Source organism: Myiozetetes cayanensis, unplaced genomic scaffold, assembly GCF_022539395.1.
Source record: "Myiozetetes cayanensis isolate MyiCay16 unplaced genomic scaffold, myiCay2020 scf27, whole genome shotgun sequence".
Classification (NCBI taxonomy): domain Eukaryota; kingdom Metazoa; phylum Chordata; class Aves; order Passeriformes; family Tyrannidae; genus Myiozetetes; species Myiozetetes cayanensis.
In genome coordinates this window covers 6,414,538-6,435,294 of record NW_026087488.1, presented here as the reverse complement: position 1 = coordinate 6,435,294, position 20,757 = coordinate 6,414,538, and the positions used below count along the sequence as shown (strand labels likewise).

Sequence of the window (20,757 nt, the reverse complement as noted above, 5' to 3'; positions counted from 1 at the left end):
TGGCTTCTCAGTGGTGTTACTGTGGTGGCTGGGAAGCAGATGTGATCAAGTGCAAGTGATGTTTGTGTTTAGTTCCCCTGTACATACCTAAAAAATTTAGAGCTGGATAACTTTTGACCTGCAAGGTCTATATCCCAGCTGTCCTCCCTGCCAAGTTAGAGATCTGCATGGAACTGTTTTCTGCTCAGTCTCCACAGAGGCAGGTTGTGGCAATGTTTCATTCCTGAGCACTTCTGGTGCAGGATGGATGTTCTGCACCTGGCATTTTCCCTGTGGAGAGATGAGTTATGGGCACTGCTTCACGTGAATCCCCCTTAGGGCTGGCAAACCCTGTGGATACTGTGGGATGAGCCATAAAAATACAGTGTTTTTTATGGACAGAGAAGAACTGAGAGCCTCACAAATAAAGATGTTCTGCCTCTGAGCTTGTCAGGCCTTTGAGCTAAGTCCTGTTCTGCATTAAGTAGAGCAGATGTTGGTGATTGAACAAATACAGGTTTGTGTGGCCTCATCCTGCCTCCTTAAGATGCCATCCTTACCCGTGCTGAATTATTCATGCTCTCCATTTTGCAGGAATGCCGAGTTTGTAGGTGAAATCCATAAACAGCAAAGAGAACATGTTGGTGAAGGTGGGATCTGCCTCACGGTCTGTCTCGCTGGGGTGGCTCAGTGTAGCAGTAGGAGCTGTATTTGGTAGGTGTTGCTGTGAATTCCAAAAAATACTCTGCCGTGTTGTGGTTGTTCGCGGCAGTACGAGCTCGTTGAGAATACAGAGCACTTCAAAGGGAGGTTCCGAGGGATGTTTCTTTGTTAAGACAAAAATGCAGGTACTCTGTGACCTCAAAACTGGGTAAACGTCATCCACAGAGTAGAAAAAGGGAAGTACTCCTGTGTGTAGTAAATCGAGGAACAACTCTACAACTGCTTCCTATTGTAAATAGGGCCCTGACAAAGCAGTAATAATTTAAAGGCTTAAAACTGCCCGGGAGTTTAACCTGCTTACGTTAAATTCTCTTTCTGGATTCTTTTCTAGAAGAGTCCCTCTCCTTTCCCTGATGGAGACTAATCTTCAGGGGTTAAAGTTTGCCCTGTTCCAATTCTACACGTGGGACTCCGAGCGACAGCGGGCTTAGTACTAAAACCGAGCAGAGGTGCTCCTGATCGCAGAGGTGAAAAGCACACTCGGGATAAAAAAAATATATCTGTCTCTTTATTAGGTTTTTGGGAAGTGTTTTCCTGTCTCTTCCCTCCCCCCGGGCAGAAGGGAATTCAGGATGATGGGATTACCCTGTGATAAAGCTGACCCATTGTGCTGCCTTTCGGCATTTTCTTTATCTCGTTTCCAGGGAAGGAACTCCCTCTCTTTCCCATAAGGCTGTCCCTGTCCTTTTGATGGGTTTATACAGGATTTCCTGCTGAGTCAATAGAGGAGGAGTGCAGGGAGATAGCAGCCGGGATTCCAGGGCGCCGGAGGAGGTTGCAGCCCGGCGGAGGCAGAGCCTTTTGTCTTATGTAAGTGGCGACTTTTTGCTGTGTAATTAACAACTGTAATAAAAGCACATTTGCATCCCATTGCACCAATACCTTCTCTGTGCCAAGACTTAGAGATAACGCCAGCCCCAGACCCGCCACCACCGTCACCAGTGGGGGATTTTCAGCCCGACCGTGATTTCAGGGATCCGCAGAGCTGGCTGGTTTTTTTTTTTTAACCTGCCAGATGCGCCTTGACGGGCTGCGACCCCCGGGATCCCACCCGGCTGCGGGTGCCGGGGGCTGCCCTTCCATTGTGACCGCTGAGTACGCCCCCAGTGTGGCGGGACCCCCAAAATCCTCGGGGTCGGGGGGGTCGCGGGTGGGGTCTCCTCCCCAGGCCCCGCCCCCGCCGCCAAGGGAGGCGTGGTCTGGCAGCGCCGCGGCCCAATCAGAGCGCGGTCACGTGCGGGGGCGTGGCGGCGCACCCGCCTCGTTTCCTGCGGGTCACGTGGCCCGTGCCCGGCGTTGCCGTGGCAGCGGCGGAGGCGGCTCCAGCTCCGGCTCCCGATCCCGATCCCGGCTCCGGCTCCAGCTCCGGCTCTCCCGCTCCCGCCCGCGATCCCGGGGCTCCCGGCCCGGCCCCCGGACAGCAGCGCGGTGAGCCACGGCCCGCCCCCGCATCCCGCCCCGAGGTGGGGTGGGGGCTGCCCCCCGGCGGGCCCCGCACTCTGGGGGTAGTGGGGGCATCCCTTCCGTGTTTGGGGTGCGGAGGTGGGAGCGTGCCCTGCCCACCGGGACGAGGGGGGGTCTCATCTTGCCCGGGGAAGTTGGTCTGACCCTGCGTGGATGGGGATTCCCTTGCGCGGGGTGGTGGGAATGGCACGCGCCTCGTCCTGCCCGCGCAGGGAGAATCCCTGGATCGGGATGGTGGAGGTGGGAACGCGCCTCATCCTGCTCCGCTGGGGGCTGTCCCCTGCCCGGGGCGGTGGGGTTGAGAGGGAAGGGGGTCCCGTCCTGCCCGGCGGTGCTCTGCAGGTCCCTTGGGATGCAGAGGGCAGGCTGGCGCCCCGGGAATGTGTCCGGACAGGAATCCTCGCCGGGGGTGCTGTGGGGAGACACCTCCAGCCTGCGGCGTCGGGAAGCCGCTGGCCCAGGGTGCTGTTGGAAAAGGGGATCGAGGGACTGGGGGGGAACCTTGGGATGCTAGATAGGGAGCTAGTGGCAGGAGATCGCATTCTGCCTAGGAAGGATCTGCCCAGGTTGCTGTGGAGGGAAAGGTTCTGCCTGTGAGTGGGTCTTATCCTGGCCTGGGGGATCCCCTGTCTGAGGGTGCTGCTGGAAGGGGGATCGTCCCTTACATCCTGCACGGGTGTGCTGAGGGTGGCTGGGAAAGAGGAGGAGAAATCCACTGCTCGGGCAGTGCCCTGTGAGTGGGATCCCAGCTGTGGTGATGGGGTGAGGGATCATATCCTGCTTGGGAGGTGATCCCCTGCTGCCATAAGGGAGGTCACAGCTGTGGGGTGTTCACACCCTGCCTGGGTGCTGTGACACCCCAGGGGTGCTTCTGGGGGGCCCTGAGCCAGAAGGGGACATACAAAGGGATTCCCCGCAGCAAAGAGGGCCTGAGCTCTTGGAAGAGGAGTAGCAGGGCCTGGGGTTTTGCTTAGCCATGGCCTGCGGGGGGCTGGATGATGTTACACAGGAAAGAAAGGCTTTGGTACAAACCCACTGACCAGTCTGGGGGTGTGGGGCAGAAATCTGTGTCCGAGGAGGGGGCCAGCATCCCAAAACCAGGCAGGGAAGCTGCCAGTGCTGCTGAGACAGATCTGCATATCTCATCTTGTTGGCATCGGCTTCGTTCTCTGCTGTGGAGAAATCCCTGCTCGTGTGCTTGCAGCGGGGCACGGAGATGTGAGGCACGGCAGAGGCTTTCCCTGGGGCAGGGTAATGAGATCAATGTGAGGGAGCAATAACAGAGAGCTTTCCATCTCACCAGTGTGAGATGAAGTGGGGTCAGATGCGTTGGTGGTGCAATAGAAGCGAGTGAAGATGCAGCTGGGATGGACTTTGCCAGAGCTGGCAGAGGAAGAGGTCTCCCGGGGAAGTCCTCATTCTCCATCCAAAACTCGGCAGCCATGTGCAGTGAAACCCTGTAGGACAGTTATTTCTGTAAGAGCAAGTGTGCTAAACCTTTAACTGTGCAAGGCAGGAACGTGAAATCTTCAGAATAACCCTGCCCGGGTGCCGATAACTGTCTGAAAAGTATTTCCAGAGTAAAACTGCTTCAGACACAGTGCATGAAAAATGCTTCTTTTGTTGTGTTTCAGCCCCTGGAGCCCACCACCCACTTCCTCCATGTCCATAGCCAGCCAGGTGAGTTTGCCATCCTGGTACTGCTTGTTTGGGCTACGTTTGTGTTTATGGATTTTTATTCTAAAGTTGTTTACTTATTTGAGAACATCTCTTGAGCTGCTCCAGAGTGAAAATTCATCCTTGTGGTATTTTTAGCTTATTTTTCTAATGAAAGAAGCAGATGTGATTGGGTGCTCTTGCCCTCTCTCTGCAACCTCTGAATTCATTTGTCTTTTCAGTGGAATTTGTCCCAGGGGTCAAAGCTTCCTACATAAAAAGTTCCTGCGTATTTTTTGAAAACAAATGGCAGACTAGAGGCCATCGCTGTACCAGCTGGGGACAAAGTCCATAAATTCCCTCCACACTGTACATTGCAGAATCCACACAGGATGTTGTCACAGGAAACAGCTTCATAATTTTGCTGCTCACAGACTGTTTCTGCCTCCGATCCTCCCAGGAGGCCTTTTTCTTCTTCTCTAAAATAGGTGATTCTTGCCTTTTCTTGAAACACAGAGCAAGCAGGAAGGGTTGTCCTTCTTACTGTCTCCTTGCTTTTATTGTTGCATGTATATTATTTTATGCCTTTTTTTTTTAATATTTTGAAAACTCCTGAGCAGGTCAGGAGCCATCCTATAGTTCTCAGTGTAGTGGTGGCTTTGTCAAAAACTGCCCAGGAATGATCTTGTGCTCTTGCTGCCATCCTTATTATGTCTGAGGGGGCTGGAACACGAAAGCCCCCTGTGTTCAGGAGGGACAATCTTGTGACCTGCCATGCTTTGTTTGCTGCTGCAGTGTAATCTTTGTTATTGTGCCTGAAACAGCTTTGTTCCCTTTTAGTGACAGCATTCAGAGTTGTGGGCAGTTGATGTCCTTTCGATCTTTGCCACTCCTTCAAATCTCACACCAGCCATGGCTTTATTAGCTGTCCCCATGTGTCCCCTGCATGTGGAGACCTGGGGCGGTGTGGGAGTGAGCAGCAAGGTGCCTGTGACCTTGAGGTGTGGTGCTGGGACTAATTAGTACCACACCAGGTGTGATTCTGGGCAGGCATCTCCTCCTGCTAGGAGCTGGTGGGTATTTTATGGCCAGAAGGTGCAGCTGTAATGTCAATGGCAGAGTTGTGAGTGCGGGGATTAGCTGGAAGATCGTAGTTTCCATTCTTTGGAAGGCCGAGTTAAACATTAGTTTCAGATGTTTGCCAGGGTTGAGAATTTTTTGCTCAAAACATTCCATGGATCCTGCCCTGTGTCTATGGATGGCACAGAGATCACCAGAGCCATTCAACAGCAGCCTGGTGATGTGGTGGTGTAAGGAGGGTGGTTTGGACCCCACACTTGCCTCTGTGGCATTCACCACCTGAAATACTCTTGCTCCTTTCATCTATCTCTCAGTGTAATCTCTTGAATCTGAAGATGATGAAATTTCCTGGAGGCAGCTTACTTTTCCCCATGGAATTGTCTTTTCCTTTCCTCGTGCTCAGAGCCACTGGTAGAATTAAGGGAATGGGATTCTTGCTCAGATGTGGCTGATAAATGGAGTGTGAGCAGTTCAGGAAATTGAAATTCCCACTGCAAGAGCTTGGGAAGTTCATTTGTTAATCCTACACAGCAGTCAGCTCTGTGTCTTTTGGGGGAGGCTGGGAAAGAAAACTGTGCCTGTGTGAAATGAGCCATGAGGAGCAATGGTTTAACTGAGAAAAACTGGTTTGCAAAGAAGGAGCAAAAAGTGACTCCCTGAACTGGTGTCACTTTGATTCTCTAAGGAGATGCATTTGGAGCCAGTCCATGATGCACTGGGAAATGAACTGTCAGCTCAAAACAAAATTATAAGATGGGGACCCTACTGCCAAAATGTCATCTGTAAAACAATTCTTTTATTAGCAAGGAGGAATTAGAGGGCAAAGTCAAGGTGCCAGCTCTGAAATGAAAAGCCTGATGCTGTGCAGCCTTCCTGAATTCCTGCTGGAGTAGTTTCTGAGTTTACCTGTATAATCTCTCCTAGTTCCTATGGTCGTTTTTGTCAATCAGGGACCATCCTTTCTCAGTTCTGTGCCTTGCAAGTGTGTTGGCATTTGGTCCATCATTTCCCACCGATCAAGGGCAACTTTGTTCCTCCGTAGCTTTTCCGGTAGCTGATGCTCGTCCTGTCTGCCTGAACGTGACTGTTTTATTCCCTCAGCGTTTCTCTCACCATGAGTTCTGAATTAAACGTCCCGGTGGATCCCTCCACCCCTGCTTGCTGCTCTGAGCCTGGCACGAAGGGCATGGATTACCGGGACTGGGTCCGGCGCAGCTACCTGGAACTGGTCACCTCAAACCACCACTCTGTTCAAGCCCTTTCCTGGAGAAAGTTGTACCTGAGCCGAGCCAAACTGAAAGCTTCCAGCAGAACCTCTGCTCTGCTCTCTGGATTTGCCATGGTAGGTGTGTTTTCTAGTTTTCTGAGTCGCGAAGGTTTTGTCTCTCTAAAATCATCTGTTGATCGGCGTTTTCCTCCTGGGAACAAGCAGGACATGCTGTTGTTTCCTGAAAGAGGCTGCTGCTGCAAAGTTTGAGGCTGGCTCTCTCAAGGCAGCACTGATACATGAGCTAAGACAACCCACACGCTCCCAAGTCAGCTCTTTAAAAATACTAATCCCCTACCTGCAAGTGTTCCACCAGCAGTGCTGAACAGTCCAGGACCTGAGCTCTCCTTTGGCCCTGAGGCCGTTCATCCCTTGCTGCCTTTACTTTGCCCATGGGAGAGGTTGCTCGTGGGCGTGGAGTTCCCCCAGGCCCCTGTGGTTGCTGTGGTCCTGAACGTTACTTTAATTTCTGTGTGTGTTTTCTCAGGTCACGGTGTCTAAAATAAGGTGGAGGTTGGGTCGCAGTCTGCCAAAGAGAAGTTTGCGTAGCGCGATCAGGGAGATCGTGTTATACACTGAGGTGTGAGAAGAGGCCCTGAGCCTCAGACCTCATGTCAGAGGGCTCTGTAGCCTGAAGGGAGCCAAACCCAGTATATTTTTGTCAGTGCTGCCTATTGGAAGTAATCCCTGGTGCTGGCTTTCCACTGTGTTGCACTTGGGTGCTATCTGGAAGGTATTTGCATAGGTCAAAACCATGTGAGGAGTAAGCAAATAAACAAGACTGAGACAGTCTGGTCCAGTGCTCAGGCCCATTCAGCACGGCTCTGCTGTGTCAGTGTGAGCCCCTTCATCTCCCCTCTGTTTCTTGCTTACTGGGAGTGAGAATTGAAACCAGTTTGGGGGAGGTTTTCTGCTCAGGAAATGGGCAGGTCTGGTTGTTCCTGAGGTCTCTCAGCAGAGGGGCAGAGGGCAGTGCCTGGTGCGTGGGACGCGATGTGAGGATGTTGCATCCTGCAGCTCAGAAGCTGTGGGGGGGAAGACAGATCTTTCCAGATAGCCTTTCTTGTTTTATTTTAGCTTTTTCCGCTGCTTTTTCCTCCCCCAGTCCCCCAGACCATGAATCATCCGTAACATTTCAGCAGTCTGGGATGACAGAGTTGGTCACCCAAAGTGAAGCTGGAAAGCTGCAGGTGGGGGGTTCAGTGGGAGCAGGCTGGACGGGGAGAGGGTGCTCGGGGGGGGGTTGTTTCCTTTCCACTCTTCTATCTGTGTGCAAGAGATGCTCATCAAAGCTTTTCACAAAGTCTTTGGTGGTTTATAACCAAACTTGTGTGCTGCAAGGGCAGAATGTCCCCTCTTTTGAGAAAGCCGGGTGCTCTCCTGTAGACTCCTTTCACTCAGTTTCCTTACTCTAAAAAGCCTCTCACGTGCTTGCCCTGTGGGCCTCTGGAGTTCCATGTTAGTCATTTGTTAGACCATTCTCTTTAACATGGTTATTACATTAACATTTTGTGGTGGTGTGGGCTGATCTACCAGCGTGGTCCCACGAGGTGTCCGTGCTGGGCTGTGCTCTCACTGGCATCACTGGACTCAGGGGCTTGCAGCCCACCCACACTGCAGGGCACTGAAAACAAAGCATGCCTTCTCAACTCACACAACAGAAAGTTGCTGGAAGTCCTTGGCAAACACACAGAGTTAACCATTGGTTTTGTGTTCTCTTTAAACTGTTTAAAATGCAAGTCCAATAAACACACAGAGCTAAGCAGTGTAATTATGACCACCAGCCTAACATATAAGAGCTACACCTGAAATCAGTAACTGTAAGACATAAAATCTCTTGCAATAAGGAATTCTTTTTATTAGCAAGCTTTTTCCCAGCTAATTGGACCTTCCTGTGAAAGCTGAGGTGTTTGTTCCTATTGGGTTGGTTCTCCCCTGGTAATTTGGCATGCAGGTATTTAGTACACGGATGTTTACTCTATTAAGAGCACCTATTTGGCTGTTGATGAAAGAAGAGAAGTTATTTTGAGATAAATGTGTGCAGACGTGGCACTCAGGGACATGGTTTAGCGGTGGACTTGGCAGTGCTGGGGGAACGGTTGGACTCGGTGATCTTGACGGTCTTTTCCAAGCTAAACGATTCTGTGATTCTACGAAATAGTTTCCCTGAAGCCTTGAGTGCATTTAACTGTGTAAACAAATGTCATTCAGGGCTTGGCTATTGCTTTATTTACTTCGCTGTCGGTGTGTTTGATTCGAGCCAGTTCCATATTGGCCGAAAATTATTGTGAGCTGATGGATATTTAATCAACAGGCGATGGCTCTGATCCAGCTTCTTCTGGACAGGCTGCAGAATAATGCAAACCTTCCTTGTTACCATCTCTGGTATGTCTGGCAGAGAGTTGGGCAGATCAGGAGGATGTGGGCCATTCTAGTGCCATGTCTGCTTGGAGATGGGTTGTAGGGTGACTGCATTCGCCCCGAGGAGGCTGCAGATAAAGGAAATTTAGAGGGAGCTTAGGAGACCTCCTTAATAATTTTCCTGATGGAAATAAGAGCTATTACTGCTAATCCATCTTCTCAATACTTGTCCAGTTGCTACAGGATATGTATTTGATTTAAAAAAAAAGACAAAACAAAAACCCTAACAGATCTACTGGAGTGATTTTTACAGGCTGCCAAACCATCTGTGTGAATGTGTCATGGTTTATGTTAAGCCATTTGTCATCCTTTTGCCTGTTATTATCTGTCCTGGTCTGAATTTTTCAAGATGAGTATAATTTTTGTTGTGGATAATCGGGGCCATACTGGTCTAAAACCCACTATCATTGCATGTAGTTTAATTGCAGTTTAATTCTAAAATGTTCTGAGCACTCGGTCCTGTGAGCCTGGAGTTCAACGGGGTGATTCTCAAGCTTAAAATTAAGCCCATGCTGAAATACTCCATGGCTTGGCACAGTGCTCAGCCTTGCAAAGTGGCTTCTGAGAAGAGGTTAAAATAAAGGGGGCTGTTGCAGGGAAGAGTATAATTGTATCAAACATGACATATTAATAGTTTTACAGGCTAGGCAGCATATTTAATGATTTTTAAATGGGTTATGTCAGCTTGTCCTCTTTCTCTTATCCCGGTCAGGGAATGACATGACAGGCTGTGCAGGGTAAAGCAATCAGGGCTCACTCACCTTTTCAGCACTTGTTTGGGTTAAATGAACTGGTTTTCTGCCTTGCTGCCCTATCTGGATTGTTGATGTTTTCCCCTGAAATACCTCTTACTGAGCCATCAGTCAGTGTTAAAAATTCATCACATTGCACAGCTGAAGCCAGCCCTAGGGAATAGGTTAGTCTGGGAGGAAACATCCAATTAGCTGAAAAGCGCTGCTCATGTGGAGGATAACAAGCAGAAATTGATATGTTGACATGAGCCAGGCTTTCAGCTTTAATATAAAGCTATAAATTGAACATGCAGGTACAATTCCCATTCAGCTGGCTGAATACCACGTCTCTGGCTATTACAGCACCCACTAATGAACAATATACCTGCAGCTTTTCCTGGCTGATGGGGTGTGACTGGCAACCACAGAGCTGTACAAATTCATTGTACGTGGAGAATAAGTCTGATCCCCTCCCTCTCGAATCAATATAAGGAGAATTGCAAAGAGAACGTGCACAAGGCCATGTGAAATGTGTTTTAATTAAATTAACCTTGCAACAGATAGAAGGCCAATCCTGTGTTAATATTTTCTTTGCTGTACAACAAGAACTACTGTAAACTGCAAACAGGAACCTATAAAAACAAACAAACAAACAAAGTAAACTCTCCACATGTTCATAATCAGGACAAAATGCTAGGAATATCCCAAGAACTGTCACAATATTTTTCGAGTCTCTAAAATCCTAAGTAGTTGCTGAAGGTATAAATCTGGGCTTGTAGACCATTTGCCACGTCTTATGTCTTGGTTGCTGCTAAATGTGTTCAGAGTTGACAGTGATCCTCTCATTCAGGCTGCTGATGGTTTCAGAGTAAATGCAGGTAAGGCAGCAGTCATGCCAACTGGCTTCCATCCCCTTTAATCCTTTTTAGGGCTTCCAACAGGGAGAACATGGGCAGACCCCTAATCTTCCAGTGCCTAAATAATATTATTAACAAGTAATGCCAGAGTGAGCGGTGCAGGTGATTATACAGAGCCTGAAATGGCTGCTCGGGGGGTGTCTCATGAAGTCTGGATAAAGTAATCATGAGTCAGTTCTGCAAAATCCTTCAGTGTCCCAGAATTGAGCTGCTTGTTCAGACTTTGCCTTGTCATGATGGTCTTGGGAGGCACTGCCCTGAGTCAGGAACCCAAGCATGGCTTCTTTCCACGTAGCTGTGCCGTGCCGGAGCAGCAGATCCCCTGGGATCACCAGAGGTTTTGCTTGCTGCCAGGAGAGTTAACGTGTCTGCAAATCATGAAGTGCAGCTGCAGATCCAAGCCAGCTGCTAGAGAGGAATGTTTGATAGTCTTCTCCACTGCTTTTGTGGCTTCTCTTAGCGAAAAAGGTTTGTGCAGTCCTTTCAGGGATGCTACCACAGAGAAGTACTGGTTTACTTCATAGGTAGGTTAAGTAATTGTACAAATTTCTATGCTAAACCAGTTAACAGGCTTGTACTAGTACTCCAGTTCTGATCTCAGAAGAGCCTCCTGCTCTCTTGCACATATTCTGCTTCTTAAGCTTTATTTGATAAAATTAAAAATAGCTTTAGAGACCTGCTCTTGTTTTGGGAAGGAGACTTCTCTCTGAGTTGCTGAGCACACCCATAAGGCAGTAGCTGTCCACTACTGCTGAGTGTATCAGTAACTTATTAGCCCTCAAGGGAGAAATTTGAGGATATAAATAACTTGTATCTGGGCATATTTGTAATAAAACCAAACGTAAACTGTTCTGAGAATAGAAGGCAGCTATTTTAACTACGGGGCTGACTTAAACTGCGAAGTAGCTTGTGTGCTTCCCAAGGGGAGGCAGTGAAACCTGGCTGGCCACTGGCCAGGGAGCTGCTTGGGTTTTGCTTTTCTTTACACGCCCGCAGTCGAAACTTCCTGCGCTGCAGCCGGGAGTGCGGGGCGGAAGGAGAAGGTGTGAGGGGGGGAGGCCTGGCAGGCTGTCAGCCGCCTCCCCACCCCACGTGCTGTCTGATGAGTCCCTTCTGCTGCGCCTTGGGGTTGATGCAGCTCGTATGGCCCGTGGCTGCAGGGAGAGATGCGTTACGTTAGAAAAGAAACCGGCGGCGCAGAAACTTCCCGAGCCTCGCAAAGGCCACGGCACAGGCTGTGTGAGGAACAGCAGTGATCCATCCCAGCTGCCGTTCCAGAAAGCGCTTGAGTGTGTACTTGACCTTAGGTGTTCTTCCTGAATAAAGATGCTTTCCGGGATGGAAGCCTTGAAAGGAGGGAAAGCTGGCAGCTGTTGACGAGCTCTCTGTTCCTTGGTTCCAGGTTGCCATGGTGGAGGTGCAGCTGGAGGTGCAGTACAAGTACCCCCAGATGCTGCTGATCGCCTTCAGTGCCTGCACGACGGTGCTCGTGGCGGTTCATCTCTTTGCCCTCCTCATCAGCACCTGCATTCTGCCCAACGTGGAGGCAGTGAGCAACATCCACAACCTGAACTCCATCAGCGAGTCCCCCCACGAGCGCATGCACCCCTACATCGAGCTGGCCTGGGGCTTCTCCACCGTCCTGGGGATCCTCCTTTTCCTCGCGGAGGTCGTGCTGCTGTGCTGGATAAAATTCCTGCCTGTGGGCTCCATCCTGAAGAACGAGACCACCAACGTGGAGAAGCCCAGCAGCCACGCAGGGTGGCAGTCAGCACTGGTCTCCACCATCATCATGGTCCCCGTGGGCCTGATTTTTGTTGTCTTCACCATTCACTTCTACCGCTCCTTGGTGCGGCACAAAACGGAGCGGCACAACCGGGAGATCGAGGAGCTCCACAAACTGAAAGTGCAGTTAGACGGGCATGACAGAGGCATGCAGGTGGTGTGACAGAGCCTGCACACCCCCTCAGCTGGGGCTGAGGGCAGCACACCCGGTTTGCTACTCGGTGGGACGCACCAGTGGTGGATTGTCTTGAGGCTTCAATCTGTAAATGCTAATTGCCTGCCATTTCTAGCTGTGGGTTCTTGTGCTGTTTCACATGCTGGGGTCTCTGGCCTGATTCTGGTCCTGCACACTTGGTACTTGAGTTGACACTGCCGTGGAGTTCAAGGTCAAAACTTTACCTTAACGTGGGTTCAGGTAGCCAAAAATCTGTGTTTTTTTTACGAATGCAATATTCTGTTGCCAAAAGTAAAACTGCATCAGCTTCCAAAAAGCCAGTGTGTGTAGGACCTGTCTTGCATGTCAGAACTCCCTGGCTGTCAGTGCAGCCACAATTAACTGGCAGCTCATTTCTAGAGCAGAGCTGGTTAATGTGGGTACCTGCAGCTGACTCAAGGACATCCAGGAAAGCACAACAGAAACCGAGAGTGTTGATCACCGTTGTTCCAAAGCAAGTATTCCATAAATACATAACCAGAAAGAAATCAGCCTTAGCTTTTTTGTTCTTTTCTTGCTGTTCTTTACTATATTTTTACAGCTGGGGATGTAGAATTTTGAGTTGCAGGAGGCTGGGAAGTTCTCTCATACTTTTTTTCAGCAGCATCTGTCACTTTAGATCGAATGAGTGCCAAGATCATGTGTTTTTTCCCAAGAAGAGGCAAGAGTGCCCAGGGAAGGCTTACAGGTGTTTTAGTTCTAACAAGGACATTCTTAAAACAGAACAGTGACGGGGAATTTAATGAGACAAAACTTTGAAGGACTAGCAAGGCGAGTTTCAAGGAGGTAAGGAGTGACAGCAAATATTGTACGAATCTGTTGCTGTGTCTTCTTCATTCGTGTGTTGCTGCGATGCCTCTTGCCTGTTTTGCTGGAGAGAACAAGCCCAGTCCTGTGTATTCCATCACTTGGCTTTTTTTAACTGGCTGTAGCATTTTTCTGTCAGAAATGAATGCTTCCTTCTCCCTCCACCAAAGCAGGCAGCTCCTCTGGTGGAACCTGGAGCTGTGCTGGCGAGCCTGATGGAGCTGGATCCGGCGGGAATGCTGTGTGCCATTAAAGAGCTATCCATTTCCCTTGAGCTCATTTCTTTTTTCAGCAGCTGAGACAATGACACTTGCATGTGTGTGTTGCTTAGCAAGGGAAGCTTGTAAATTCTGTAGCATCCTTGTGGGTGAAAAACTTCTGTAAAAAACCCAATGTTATGATTTTTAGTAACTTCGTGGAGGGAAAAGAGTGTTTTGCAACTGTGAGCTCTTTGAAGGGAAAATAAGGCTTTCTGCCACACAGGGCTGCAAGAAGCATAAGCACATTTTCTTGGCCCTGATCCTGTGCTGATTTCCTCCTCTGCACTCAAAAACTGCAGTTTCAGAGTCTCCAAGGCCTTACAGGTTTCTGAAATCATTAAGGATGTTTGTAATGTTCTATTTAACCCTGGTCCCTTATTCCACTGGGATTTGAGAAATCTAATGGCAGTGTATTATTACATGTCAGCTTCCCAGAACGGAGAGTACATGCAAACCCCTGGGCAGCAGGGTGAGACTATCCCAGTATCCCTCTCTGGTGAGGGCCTTGGGAAACCAACTCTCATCTCTCTTGTTTACATGCGAATGTGAGCGTTGCTGAACAAGTTGCTTAGCACTGTGTCTGTGGCTTTCATCTGCTGTTCTTGCTGCAGTTGGCATGTACCATATTGGCTGATGTGCAGCAAAGAAAAATAAGCTTTGTGTGCTAAATGACTAATCTGTACTCATGTGCATATGCAAAAAAATAAGGAGTGTCCTCCAGGAAGGGGGTGGTCCTGAAATTCATACAAACTCCCCAGGAATCCGCCCTCTCTCCCTTTCCTCTTTTTACCATAATAAAAATTAAAGGTTTATACAACAAAATCAGAGTTGAGTTTTCTGCCAGGTATTACACGTGTGGGCTCTTCCACCAGGAGAATTTCTGTTGTGAGGCCAGAGCCAGACCAGATGGGATGAGTCTCTCATCTGTACTTTGCACTCTCCTTTAACATCAGTAATAGTACCCTCGTGTACTGAGGATGCTCAGGAAGTTGTCGAGGAAAGCGTTGGGCCATTTTTGTAATTTCAAAGAAAAGGTTTCCCCATGTGCACACAGGGCTGTGAAAGCAATGCAGCTTGTTTGGAAACAGCCAATTTGTTAATTGAACTTTTTGCAAGTATAATGAACTTCAGCAAATGGAGAAATGCAGCAGAAACTGTGCTTTGATTTTTGTAGAATAACTCGTTGAGGCTTTGGTGGGATTGGATTCAAGATCAGTCTCAAGGCAGAGCATCTGTGACTGGAGTGGGATCGCCTTTACTCCAGGGGGAGTCTGAGGTATGGTTTGGGATGGTGTCCCTGGGGCAAATGTACTTAAAACAGAATAATGACGTGCTTTCCCATCTTTGCTTGCAGCTCTGTGTCTTGTGTCTCTCTGGGCACTGAGTTCTCCCTTCCATGAGAAGCCCTTGGGAGTATTTTTGCTCATTGGCTGTGGCACCTGGGATCTCTCTGGGATCACCTTAGTGCTGTAACTCCTCTCCTTTCCCAACAACAGCATTTGCTTTTCTTGCTCCTGCATCTCTTCCTTCAACTTGTTTACGTTTTCACCTCTGTTGTGTCCAGACTTGTGTTGCAGATAGGTTACCTGTGGTACCAGCCATAGCAGTTCATCCATAAAGGAAGGAGTAGGGATGTTGTGGTTGTCCAGGTGGGTGTTTCTGTGCTGCAGCACCAGAAAACCCCTGCTCCTGCTGCTGCCCATGGCTGTCAGCAGGATTCCCATCAGTGAAGCATGAAGATTCCAGCCTTTCCACACTGTCACTGCTGTCCCAGCAGGGCTGTGTCATGTCTGGATTTGCCTGTCCCTTGCTGTCACCTCTCTGTCGTTCCTGGGGTGTCTGTTTGTCATTCCTGGAGTGTCCCAGGTTTTGTGTGGCTCCGTTCCTGCAATTCCTGCCCAGAGATGCTTCTCCCAAGGGTTCCACCCTCGGCTGGGGACATGTGATAAGGATCTCCCTGACCTGTGTGTTGGTTTTCTGTACCAGCCTTGGACCCTGGGCTGCTGCACCCTGGGGTGGCTGTTGCCCTGATTCTCAGCCCCCTTGGGCTGTGACTTGCTGGACCAGTTATTACCTTATTTGGGCCATTTCTCCAGTTTTTGCTCTGGGGCTTAGCACAGGGACAGCCATGATCTCACCCGAGAGTCCTGAGTCTTCCTCCAGATTTTTTTTTGGACAGCTTTTGCCCAGCAGAGAAATGCCTCTGCAGACTGCAGCACTGCAGGGACCTTGCCTGCCTCTCCTACAGCAGGGAAGGAGCTGTCAAAGACAAGGGTACAGCCCTCATTTGCATCATTCCCAGGCACCTGCCTTGTTTTAGGAGGCAACTTCTCTCCTTCCCTCGTTAGCAGGAGCAAAGGCAGTGCAGGACTGGGAGCCGGAGGGAGCTGTGGGAGCCAGAGCAGTGTCAGGTTCTCCCTTCGCTGTGTTCAGTGGCAGCTCTCACTCTGTGAGCTCCCTATTTTTAACATCACCCCAGGGCAGGCCCGGCTCCCGTTGTTTCGGTGGGTATGTGACTCTGAGAGGGACTTTATGACCAGGAGAGATGGAGCAGTGTTGGGTTTCCACGTGACGGATGAAAGCGATCCTGTGCGAGAGCCCCGGGTGGGGCGAGCGCTGCCGTAAGCGCTCAGATATGTGGGAGTGTTTATGGAGAGCTCCGGGGTGGATTCATCTGCAGAGAGAACATCCTTCCTTTTCCCTGGCTCTGGGATGTGGGGATGGGCAAGCCCAGCTTGCCTGGAGGACACCTGCGCTGGGCTCCGGGGTGGAGGTTCTCCTCCCGCCTTTCATGACGTGCTTTCTCTTCTGTCCCTGCCTTCAAACAAACAACAAAAGGCTTTTTGGATTTTCCCTGCTGCTGCAGCTTCTTAATCTTCTAAATCTTATCGCATCTACTTTTAAGATAGCTGCCTCAGCACCCCCTCCAGGCTGCAATCTCAAATTCAGCTCCCGGCGCGGCTGGGCCAGGGGGGTTATTTTCTGATTAACTCTCTGGCTCTTTTTCTCTGCACCCGTCTCAAAGCAGTTTTAGCAATTTAAATTTGACTGTCTGGATTTGGAGAGCATTCCCCTGAATCCCTGCATGTCCAGCTGGGAGCTTGCCTTCTGCCCAGGGTTGTGACAGTGATGAGTGCTAAGACAAAAAAAAAAAATCTGTGTTTTAGCTTTGCCTATTCTTGTTTTGTCTCTGCATGAACGATATTTAATGTAGAGCGATGAATGTATGTCAGTTATTCTCCAGCTGTGTGAGAGAAACTGGATAAACTTGCTCAGTTTTGTTGTTCTTACTGATTTCAGACTGATTTTTTGAAAGGCAGCTCAAGTCCTCCAGCATCCTCTATGGGTTAACTTGGGTTCTGCCTTTTTTTTTTTTTTTTAAATCTTGCTCAGATATTATCCTTCTCCTTTTAACGTACACAAGTAGATAACAATTAGATGTGCTTCCTTTTAATGAGGGTCTGGGTCTTGGCACAGGCTTTACAAGGAGGTTAAGGAGATGAATAGCTGTGACAGGAACTTCTATAACAGGAAGACCATTAAAATATGTCTTATGTGAATAATACCAGCTTAGTGGACAAAATTACTTTTAAGAGCTCGTTAATTAAGACTAAAACCTCTTTGTACTTTTCTTAGATTTCTATGGTACTTGACAGTCAATTTGTTAATGCTTTGCAAAACAGGGTTTTCTGGCTTTTTTGTTTGTTTGTTTGTTTTGCTTTCTGGCTTTTTAGGAGAGAATGTACATAAAGTTGCAAAAAGTAATACCGAACAGATGGGTGTAATTGCATTTTGATCTAAGGATGATGCCCAAGAGGCTGTTTAAAATGTCAAAAGACTGGCCGAGCAATTACTGTGTAGTGACTAGATTAAGTTTTGGACTTCAAAACCATCAAGACAAATCCCTCAGGTTTTGGCTCAGTATTTAATTTATTTGCATTTTTTCACATTTAAGATGCCAACCAGGAAGAGCTGGAATTTTCTGGCAAGAGCAGCAGCTTCCTGCATAGTTTGATTGAGGCAGAAAAACTCAGCTAACAAATGCAGAGCACAAAATGAACTGTGTATGTGTTATTGTGGCAATCTGATTCATCAGGAGCCATCATCTGCTTCCAGTGCAGAGAGGATGGAACAGCAGGTTCACGCAAGCAGGGTGTTTTAGCAGGCTGAGAGCACAATATAAATCTAAAAGGGAGTGTTGGAAGTCAGGGCCAAACATTAATGGCAATACTTGATTGCTGCAGTTGGAGTGGATCGATGGAGAGGCTCGGAATTGGAAGGGTGATGAGGATACAGGCGCAGTGACTGCTCTGTGAGAACCCGCTCTGAGTTTCCTCTGTGTGTCTGTGCTGGGCTCCCCAGGCTGACAGCCTCCTCTTCCTGCTTGGACAAAGCTCCTCTGCTCCAAAGGCAGCTCCAGGTGCTGTCCTGGGAACATAATGCTCCCAAAAGCACTGTGACTTCCAGCCACACAGTGCTGATCACAGCAGGCTGCAGAAAAAGGTGAGGAACTGCTGTTTTGAGAGCACCCCCTGCTTTTGGGAGTGAGCTGGAGAATCACAGAATGGTTTGGGTTGGAAGAGTCCTTACTGATCATCCAGTTCCACTCCCCTGCCATGGGCAGGGAACCTTCCACTATGCCAGGTTGCTCCAAACCCTGTCCAACCTAGCCTTGGACACTTCCAGGGAAGGGGCAGCCACAGCTTCTCTGTGCCAGTGCCTCACCACCCTCACAGGAAATAAGTTCTTCCTAATACCTAATGTAGATCTACTCTCTTCCAGTTGCAGCCTATGAGGAATTTCCTGGGATAGAGCTGTCTGTGCCTGTTTGTGTTTGCAGTGACAAGTGTCCATCAGTCCATCAGAGAGGCTGTGCTGTGACTGCTGGAATCACTCCTGGAGCACCTCGGTGACGCTCCCCAGCCCGCCTGGATGGAGGTTTGGGGTTTGGGGCTGCCCATGGCAGCCCTGCTTGTGGGTCCCTGCAGGAATCAACACATAGCCAGTGTCCACAGCTGTTTAAATCAGGGCTAAACTGAACCTGGTTCATTGCACAAAGGGCTGTAAATCTGTTGGCTTAAACTGCTAAGAAATATCCTTATTGACCCAACTGATTTCTAGTAAGTGTTCTGGGTAAACAGCTCCCTCCCCTGCAGTCCCTAAAGCAGAGGGCAGTGCCTGTGGCACTTGTGGATTACTGTACAGTAAATCCTGTGCACTGTGCCAAGGAACTACTTTTAGGGCAGAGCACAGCAGTGCAGGAATGCTGAGATCCCATTTATAAATATGTCTGTCCCCTTTCCTTACCAACCAAAGCCAGGCAGCATTGTAATGTGGTGTTTTACTGCTGCAGGTGTGACTGTGCGGAATGGTTTTCATGGCACAACTCTGTTTATTAAGGGATCACACTTCTTCCATGGCACAGCTTCATTTTCAAGAGCACAGAAGTTTGTTCAGAGCAGACAGATGGCCTCAAATCAGCTTCTGCTGCAAATGACTACTTGAATCTTAGGTACAAGGCATGATTCAAACCTGACTGCTGGAGGTGCCAGGAAAATAAATGATAGCTGCCAGTGTTGCAGTCTGTTGCCCAGCTTATTCCCAAAATCAGACTCTTGCTACTGAGAGCTGACAGCAGGGTTCAGAGATGACAAATGATCAGAAAATAACACAGCCTGTGCAGGCCTTTGGTCTGATCCCTGTCCAAGCTTGAAGAGTGGCATCAGCCCTCTGCAAATGCTACTCTTTGGTCCTGGAAGATACAGGTCACGCACAGAATTTATGATTAAGTCCTCATTGTAAGAGCCTGAATCTTCAGCAAAGGATAATTATTTTAATTAGTTATCAGTGTGTTGTACTAGCTGTGGAGAGATACTTGCTTACCCTCCTCCCCTGAGAGCTGGTCTCTGAAGGTCCTGAGGAGGGTGAGGGGTAGTTGTGCCCCCAGGGTGAGGTGCAAAACTCAAAACCGTCTGACAGCATCCAGTGTGGGCCAGGAAAGTTAAAATACGTGGCAGGGCTTGGGCTAAAACTGTGTCAAGGGCTGTCTGATTTTCAGCTCAGTTTAATGATTCTGACTTTCTTCTAAACACTTAAGCATTTAGAAACTGGCTGTTTGCTTTTTTGTTAAGATGCAGCTAATGGATACAACAGCTCATTTCTGACCTTGGCCTAAAAGCTCCCATTGCCCAGCAGAGCCTTTGAAGCCCACCCCTTCCTTGCACTCCCTTATTTCTGTTTGTCAAATTTCCACTTTATTGAGCTTTTCTCTGCGCACACCTGGTTCCTCAGACACACAAAAATAAACCGAGTCGCACAAATTCCGTACCTCGTTTTACAAATTTCCTAACAAAATGCAACTCGGGCTTCCCTTTGATCACACCGGCCTCCCTTGGAACGAAAGAGCTATTTCCAGCAGTTCTTTGCCCAGCTCCTCGTGCCTTCCCCCGGCGCTGAAGTCTGCAGAGAGCTCCCTGAAGGTGACGCAGACCCGGCGGTGCTCGATGTGCTTGCGGTGGATCCCGTGCTTCCACTTGTACCGCGCGTCCCCCTGCAGCACCACCAGCGCCCTCCGGGGCAAGTGAACGGCGACAGTCACCTCCTTACTGGGAACCAGCCTCGAGGGCAGAACGGCCTCGGTTCCCTCCTCGCCCGAGTTTCTGTGCGCTGATGTTCGTGTAAGAGACCCGGGGGGGCTTAATTCCCCTCTGCTGAAAGCGGGCGATAATTGGATGGTGCCCTCTGAGTCACAGGACATGGAGAGCACAGTTTTGGAGAGCAAGTTTAAGCTGACCAGACGCTCCCCCCACAGCCACCAGTCATCAAAGTGGGGGTCTATGGCAGAACCCCTCTCTGGTGTGTAGTCCAGGTTACACTGTTCAACAGGCAAGAAACCACTGAGCACAGAGCAGGCCTCCATTTGTGCCACGATCTTCCTGCTGAAACTTGGCAAACCGGTAAAGCCGCCAGCTTTTAGCCTTTGCTTCTTGAAGTTCACTTTGGGTCCATAGTCCTGTTGGAAAAGAAGAGGCAGAGGGGGAAAAAGCTGGTGTAAAGGAAGAATCCAGGACAAGCCTTTTTGGAGAGGCTGTGGTCCCTACAGGACTCTGTTGTCACCTCTTCCTGGTCACCAGGTTTCAAAAGGACTCAGGGAATCTACATTTATCTCTCTGGAGTTAGATTTGTAAAGTAAAACCAAACCCACACACCCACTTCTTTCCCTTGGAGATTGTGTAAACTTTAATGCCTGGACATGCACCATCAAATACTGTTTGTTTTGACTGTCGTGTGTTTTTTGCAAGAAGCTGATTTTAACTACAGCTAATTCCCGCCACTGATTTCAGGAAAGGCTTTCAAAGGAAGACATTTAATGAAACACCTAAATATTTGGGGGTTTAACTGAAAACAGCTTTCCTTTTCCAGAGGCATCCAAGATCAAATGTGCTTCTAAAGT

At 49.1% G+C, this 20,757-nt stretch overlaps 3 protein-coding genes across 4 annotated transcripts in view; 2 read left to right on the top strand and 1 right to left on the bottom strand.

Moving 5' to 3' along the window:
* Positions 1–112: 112 nt before the first annotated feature.
* ORAI2 (ORAI calcium release-activated calcium modulator 2) lies at positions 113–12,728 on the top strand. Of its 2 annotated transcripts, none has more exons than XM_050321575.1 (4): positions 113–1,512; positions 3,801–3,846; positions 6,004–6,244; positions 11,641–12,728. In XM_050321575.1, the coding sequence occupies exons 3-4, from the start codon at positions 6,017–6,019 to the stop codon at positions 12,184–12,186; spliced, it is 774 nt and encodes a 257-aa protein (XP_050177532.1). In that variant the 5' UTR covers positions 113–1,512; positions 3,801–3,846; positions 6,004–6,016; the 3' UTR covers positions 12,187–12,728. The 2 variants fall into 2 exon arrangements, with proteins under 2 accessions (XP_050177532.1, XP_050177531.1); XM_050321574.1 differs by lacking the exon at positions 113–1,512 and adding an exon at positions 1,984–2,130.
* LRWD1 (leucine rich repeats and WD repeat domain containing 1) overlaps positions 12,226–20,757 on the top strand; it is a 25,109-nt gene continuing 16,577 nt past the window's right edge. Inside the window, exons 1-2 of the mRNA XM_050321570.1 lie at positions 12,226–13,023; positions 14,479–14,580. The gene's annotated coding sequence lies outside the window, so the exon portion shown is untranslated. The remainder of the gene's footprint in view (positions 13,024–14,478; positions 14,581–20,757) is intronic.
* ALKBH4 (alkB homolog 4, lysine demethylase) overlaps positions 16,801–20,757 on the bottom strand; it is a 4,948-nt gene continuing 991 nt past the window's right edge. Inside the window, exon 3 of the mRNA XM_050321572.1 lies at positions 16,801–20,316. Within this exon, the coding sequence (XP_050177529.1) occupies positions 19,681–20,316 (636 nt within the window). The 3' untranslated portion in view covers positions 16,801–19,680. The remainder of the gene's footprint in view (positions 20,317–20,757) is intronic.

Excerpts from the sequence above, each read along its gene's own strand:
- ORAI2 (XM_050321575.1), top strand. The coding sequence starts at position 6,017 with ATGAGTTCTGAATTAAACGTCCCGGTGGATCCCTCCACCCCTGCTTGC. Across the intron at positions 6,245-11,640 it reads TGCTCTCTGGATTTGCCATG|GTTGCCATGGTGGAGGTGCA; the intron begins GTAGGTGTGTTT and ends CCTTGGTTCCAG.